The sequence below is a fragment of the Saccostrea cucullata genome, unplaced genomic scaffold, assembly GCF_032062105.1.
Source record: "Saccostrea cucullata isolate Sc308-1 unplaced genomic scaffold, CSIRO_AGI_Scuc_v1 ctg10527, whole genome shotgun sequence".
In the NCBI taxonomy this organism is placed as follows: Eukaryota; Metazoa; Mollusca; class Bivalvia; order Ostreida; family Ostreidae; genus Saccostrea; species Saccostrea cuccullata.
The window spans coordinates 17,097-24,379 of record NW_026924696.1 but is presented as its reverse complement, the minus strand read 5'-3'; the positions used below and the strand labels follow the sequence as shown (position 1 = coordinate 24,379).

General features: G+C 36.9%; 1 protein-coding gene across 1 annotated transcript; it reads right to left on the bottom strand.

The window, feature by feature from the left end:
* Window positions 1–671: 671 nt before the first annotated feature.
* On the bottom strand, window positions 672–5,570 carry LOC134267064 (uncharacterized; the record flags this gene model as incomplete). Its single annotated transcript, XM_062749284.1, has 2 exons — window positions 4,736–5,570; window positions 672–977 (listed from the first exon to the last, which is right to left on the bottom strand). Coding segments are annotated over exons 1-2 (1,141 nt in total), but the record flags the coding sequence as incomplete, so codon positions are not given.
* Between the last annotated feature and the right edge of the window lie 1,713 nt (window positions 5,571–7,283).

Sequence of the window (7,283 nt, the reverse complement as noted above, 5' to 3'; positions counted from 1 at the left end):
CGAGCATTCAACGTTGAAAATATGTGTTGCAGCTTCAACGTTGAATATCGACGAGCATTCAACGTTGAAAATATGTGTTGCAGCTTCAACGTTGTTTCTACATTGAAATATCAACGAACATTCAACGTTGAAAATATGCTGCAGCCTCAACGTTGTTTCAACGTTGAAATATCGACGAACATTCAACGTTGAAAATATGTTGCAGCTTCAACGTTGTTTCAACGTTGAAAAAAGGTTGAGGATTCAACGTTGAAACCTCAACGTTGAAACAACATTGATATATAGGTGATCAACGTTGCAACCTATATTCAACTTCCTTTCAACGTTGAAACAACGTTGCGTGCCTGCTGGGTAATTTATCTCTAATTCATAATTATCTCCTCTTTGAAAATGGCGCGGCCCTTCATTTGAACAAACTTGAATCCCCTTTACCCAAGGATACTTTGTAGCAAGTTTGATTGAAATTGGCCCAGCAGATTTTGAGAAGAAGATGAAAATGTGGAAGGTTAACAACAACGACAAAGACAACAATGACGACATCGACAGACAACGGACAAATTTTGATCAGAAAACCTAACTTGAGCCTTTGGCTCAGGTGAGCTAAAAAGTATTTCTATTTGAAAAGTTTCTATTGAATTTATCCTTTAAATATGTCTCAGAATTTTTTCTACCTTCTAAAACTCCATCTCCAACAATGAAGACATGTTGATGGACTTCCAGTCCCCTGGTGGACTCTGTAACTTCACCGACATCTTGGCGTTTCCATCTTAATCTCTTCAGCAGTGTTGTTAGTCCCCTGGACGACATTGTAGCTTTGCTGACATTTTGACTTTGCCCTCTTAATCTCTTTAGTAGCGTCGTTTTTCCAGCCTCAGCACATCCAACAAGTATTCCTCTGGCATGGGAAACAGTTGTCTTCTCCTTTCTCAGAAACTTCTTCAATTCATCCACTTTATTTATATCATCACTGCTTGGATCTATAACAAAAACAGTCATGTTTTTAGAATAAAAATGAAAACACACGCATGAAGCACTAGAATTTGATTTTTTAAAATGCACTTTCCAGGTGTTCCAGGGAAAAAAATATGTTATTCTAGATCTGTTATTTTTATGTCTTATCTTTCTAATTCAGTCCGAGAATAATATCTGATATTTTTGCTTTGGTCATATGATTTATGTCATGAGCTACGAACAAGGATTGAAATTACACTTTTTATGTAAAAAAAAATTAATTCCTCTGTTTAAAGTTTACAAACATAGATAATTAAATACTACTTTTGTATCAGAAAAATAGTAATGTCTTTTACTCATGAAACAAGAGATCCATGGGCGACATGAGTCACCTGAGTAACTTTGGAGATGCCTTTTTTGTTAGTCCATTATTTATACACTGAATTGACGACAAATTTTTCCGTTATTCCTGATCATGACAACGAGCACACGGCGGATGTGACCGGTCGGCAGGGGATGCTCACTCCTCAATGGCACATGATCCCACCTCTGATGGTTCGGAGGTCCATGTTTGCTCTGCTCTTATTTTGTATATTGTTTAATGGACGTTGAGATTGAATACTGTTCATTATTTCAATATCCTTCCTTCAACCAAAATCTCCCCCCTTGTAATACATAGTGAGGCCATATCCTCCCCCTCCCTGGGGTCATGATTTGAACAATTTTGAATCAACACTACCCAGAATGCTTCCGTATAAATTTCAGCTTTACTGGCTCAGTGGTTCTTGGAAAGAAATTTTCTATTTTTTTTTCTATATATTTCTATGTTAAATGTGGATTCCCTATTGTGTCAATGTGGCACCACCCGCCCTACCCCCGGGGGTCATGATTTTGCCAATTTAGAATCAACACTACCCCCATGATACTTTAACACAAGTTTCAGCTTCCATGGCCTGTTGATTCTTGAGAAAATGATTTTTAGAGAATTTTTCCTATACATGTCTTTGTTAAACTAGGATCCCCTACTGTGACTTCACCCTTAGTATTCCCATGGGCATGATTTTAATAGGTTAGAATTTTCCTTTCCTAAGGATACTTCCGGGTAAGTTTCATTTTTTCTTTGCCACTGGTTCTTGAGAGGAAGATTTCTAAAGATTTTCCCTACATATTTCAGTGTTAAACTTTGATTCCTTATTGTTGTTCCGCCTTAACCCCCCCGGGGGGTCATGGTTTTAACAATTTAGAATCTACACTTCGCCAGGATGCTTCTACATAAGTGTCAGGTTTTCTGCCCAGTGTTTCTTGAGAAGATTTTTAAAGATGTTTCCTATATATTATTTAAAAATTAGATTCCCCATTGTGCCCCCATCCTACCCCTGGGGGTCATGATTTTAATAATTTAGAATCTACACTACCCCAGGAAGCTTCCACATAAGTTTCAACTTTTCTGGCCAAGTGGTTCTTAAGAGGTATATTTGTTAATGACCCCACCCTATTTCCATCTTTTCTTGATTATCTCCCATTGTAAGGTGATTGGCCCTTCATTTTGACAATTTGAATTCCCCATCACGCAGGGATGCTTTGTATCAAGCTTTGTTTATATTAACCCATAGGTTCTTAAGAAAAAGTTGACAATTTGAAAAGTTTACAGTTGGACGGACAGCTTGAAAGATGGACGCCGGACAAAATGTGATCAGAAAAGCTCACTTCGGCTCAGGTGACCTATTTTGCTAATAAACTAGAAGTCTCTGTCAAGACTGAATCTCAACTGGTTTGTCCTTATAGTAAGGAAGGGAAAAGTACTTAAGCAGTTGGGAATTGAAACTTAACAACAGCAATAAATAGAATAATGATCCTTGATAAAATCTCTTAATGTTCTTAGTGTAGTCTGCTTGTGTGCCAAGTTATATTGAAATCAGACCAAAACTGTTGGAGGAGTGGCATTTTGAAACAATTTTACAGAAATTTCTATCTTTAGTAAACACGGCAACACCGTTCATTGAAATTAAAAACAGATATACAGAATTATGTATCTTAGTGTGATCTACTAGTGTGCCAAGTTATATTGAAATCAGACCAGAACTGTAGGAGTAGCATTTTAAAGGAATTACACAGAAATTTCTCCTTTTGGTAAACACGGCAACACCTTTTATTGAAATTAAAAACCATTAACAGAATTATGTATCTTAGTGTAGTCTATTTGTGTGCCAAGTTATATTGAAATTAGATCAAGGATTTTAAAATGTAGGAGGAGTAGCATTTTGAGAAATTGTTTACAGACAAACACACAGACGGACAAACAATGGACGCATAGGGTCTCTGACCAGTAGATCTTAAAACTAACTGCGTAATCTTATCAACCTAAAGACGTTTTAACAAGAGGTCCACATCACATTTGCTTGTTTTCTTTTATTTTATTTTTGTTCCTGAGAATTATTCACTTTTTAACATCATACATTGTGTAAATACAGTACAAAAAGGGTTTTTTCACTAAAACAGTACTAAAAAGAAAAAGATTAAATAGCATGATAAAGTGAGACACCGTGTGACACCTCCTTCCCATCCAAACCTACCCCCAAACAATTGTGTGTGTGTGTGTGTGTGTGAGAGGAAGGGAGAGGGTGAGGGTGTGTGTGTGTGTGGTGAAGTTGGGGGTGGGAGGGGGGTTACACTGGTATGACTCTACAATTCTGGCAAAACCCACCCCCAAAAAATTGAGTGTGTGTATGTGAGGGAGGGAGGGAGGAGGTGAGAGGGTGTGTGTGTGTGTGGAGAAGTGGGGGGGGGGGGTGGGGGTTACACTGATATGACTCTACAATTCTGGCATCTGGTTTCATTTTAACCATAAAATCTCCATGTAATATGCATGTAGAATGTCACCCCAGTACACAGTGTAGATTTACTGAACACCTGCCACAGAAATACACAACATTCCTAGACAGAGCTGTGTTAATATCAATGTCACCCCAGTACACAGTGTAGATTTACTGAACACCTGCCACAGAAATACACAACATTCCTAGACAGAGCTGTGTTAATGTCACCCCAGTACACAGTGTAGATTTACTGAACACCTGCCACAGAAATACACAACATTCCTAGACAGAGCTGTGTTAATATCAACATGATCAATGGTGTCTATATCTCACTGTCAGTACTGTACAAAATGTTTATAGTCAATGTGATTAAACTTGTTTGAACACATTGTATGATTCAAAGTATATATTATCTAATGATAAAAATGATAAGAACTAGGACATTAACCCCCCAACACCAACACTCATGAACCCCAATTCGACAATTATTTTTCCATTTCCTAACATGTACAGTGATCTATAAATTCAACCTAAAACCCATTTAGCAGAGGAATATAAAAATATCATGTTAACTCAAATAGCAGAACGTATCAAAGAGAATTATTTAACCATGTTTAACAAATCATTATATAGTCTGTAGAAAATCAGGAATTGTTTGTCATAGACAACAAAGTTAACAACTAAGTACACGTTAAAATAACTCTAACATGTCTAATTAAATCTTATATGAAAATCAAATCACAAATAATTTGACAACTTATCAATTAATATCCTTTCTTAAAAAAATTTCTTGTTACATAACACAATTAAGTTAGAATTCAATTAACCATGTAATGTATTTACATTTAAAAGTTATCAGTATCATAATTCCGTAATGTCTTCTAATTACACATAAAACAATTACTATAATATATTGTACACACTAAACACTGTAAACAAACATATAATTATACTTTAGTATTACATACCAGTCAGATTATCCCCTCCATAGATAAGTCTGTAGATGTCCACTGTGTTGTTGTTGTATGATCCTACCCAGACAGAGCGGGTGTTGTCATCATAACTCAGGCTCCATGGTCTGTATATCCCCATGATCCCGTGATGTACTGTTTCTATCTCTGTTAGATAGTTACCGTCTTTATCAATGATCTGCACTGTGTAGGTGTAAGCATCACACACCAGGATGTGTGACAGCGCGTCAGTACAGATTCCACATGGATATAGTTCTGATTCAGATGTAGGACCTGTGTAGGAGAAGCGATGTCTCCCTCTTCTGTCTGTCACCACTACACCACGGCCAGAGTCAGACACAATAACATCTCCATTGCGGTTCTCTGTGATGTAGAGAGGTGTACTATACAGTCTCTGACCTGTGTTGTCGTGCTGTATGGTCTGTATGTGTCGTCCTGTGTTAGTGTAACGGTTTACCTGGCCTGTATCTGTATCACGTCTAAACATCCCGACCAGCAGGTCTCCAGTGGATGGGGAGCTGTAGACACTGTATGGTCTCCATGGTGATGTGTCCGGTATAACTGTGGTCTTTACTTTATCTGTAGACAGTTTAATGATGTAACTGTCACTGTCTATATAAATCACTTTACTATCCCGAGTCACAGTATGTACTCCATAACCAAATTCAGGTAAATCCGTCACACTACCTAGTATGCCACCTCTCGTTTTAGTTAAGATTAAATTGCCTTCATTATCACTGATCCAGAACCGGTCTGTAGACACTTGGGAAATGTGAAAACATCCACTAACACCTGGCACTGTGACAGATTTCTTTAACTCCAATCTAAACATCACCGACACCAGACGTCTTCTGTTTCCTGTGACTTTATAATCCTGTGTTGATTTCCTTCAGTAAGGGAGATCTCTCTGTAAATTACAACATTGTGTAAAAATAATCTAACTCAACACAAGAACAGGACTCTCTTTATGATCTACACATCTTAAATGTACATTTTTTTTTTGGTTTTAGATAGAACTTATACAGTGTTTAAACAATTAAATAGAAATTTATGACAGAAAAACATAAATAGCTTGACACTTGCCTCTCAATGCTTTGTCTAATTCATGGCAGACTCCAAGTGTTCTCAAGTAAAACTGTCTAACAAAGTTATAAATAAAACACATATAAATTGTGACATACTGTTCAGATTCTTATAGATGTTAACATGAAATCATTTTAAACCTGACATTCAATAACATTGTATCTACAATTCAGTGTGTAAACTTTCTAATTTACAGAAGAAAAATAATGATTAAATCTGCATTCTTACCACTATAATTCATAGTAATTACAATAAGGTGTTAGACAGGAAAGTTCTACTGTAACAATAAGACTCTATAGATTGGTATCATTACTGTATATTGTTACACAGTTATAACAAGAGGCCCATGGGCCACATTGCTCGACTGAGCACTATGGCTAGAAAATAAAAACAGAAATCACTTAAATATTCACCATTAAGTAGTTAAGATAGGGGTATGAAATTTTTAACTACCAACTACCTGATGATACTTCCATACAACGAATGCCTTTACTTTTTTGAACAGATGATTTTTCCCTATTTATTCATTTGACCCACCCACCCCCCTCCCATCGTGTCCGAGGATGCCTCCATATCTACATGATTAAAAATTCCTTCTCTGTTCTTGGGAAAAAATATCCTTCATATTTCTAGATTTCCAATTGAGGCCCACCCTACCTACCCCACTTCACATTTATGACTTGATCATGAACAAACTTGAATCAACACCAGGTAAGAATTCTTACATAAAGATGTGATCAATCATAGCTTTATAGTTTTCTTCAAAAGAAGAGTTTTTAAAAAATGAATTTTCCAATGTATTTATTCCTACATAAAACTTTAATAGTCAATTGTGGCCTCGCCCTATCCCTGGGGGTCATGATTTGAACAAACTTGAATCTACAGTACCTGAGGATGCTTCCACTTGAGTTTCATCTTTCCTGGCCCTGTGGTTCTCGAGAAAAGGATTTTCAATGATTTTTCCTATATATTCCTGTGTAAAACTTTGATCAGCAATAGTGGCCCCGCCCTACCCCCGGGGGTCATCATTTGAACTAATTTGAATCTAAACTCCATGAGGATGCTTCAACATGAGTTTCATCTTTCCTGGCACAATGGTTTTGGAAAAGAAGATTTTAAAAAAATATGCAATTCATTTTTCGCTAATTCATAATTAGTCTACCATTTGAAGAGGACTTGGCCTTTCATTTGATCAAATTTGAGTACCCTTCATCCAAGGATGCTTTGTAGCAAGTTTGGTTGAAATTGGCCCCGTGGTTCTTGAGAAGAAGTCGAAAATGTGAAAAGTTTACAGACAGACGGACGCTGGACAAAATGTGATCAGAAAAGCTCACTTGGGCCTTCAGCTCAGGTGAGCTAAAAAAATAAATTCAGGCATTCATTAGTTAAATCTGTCAAAATTGTGACTTCTTCACCTCTTTAGCTTTACATACTTGAACAGCTTATCCTGGGAGACCTGTGA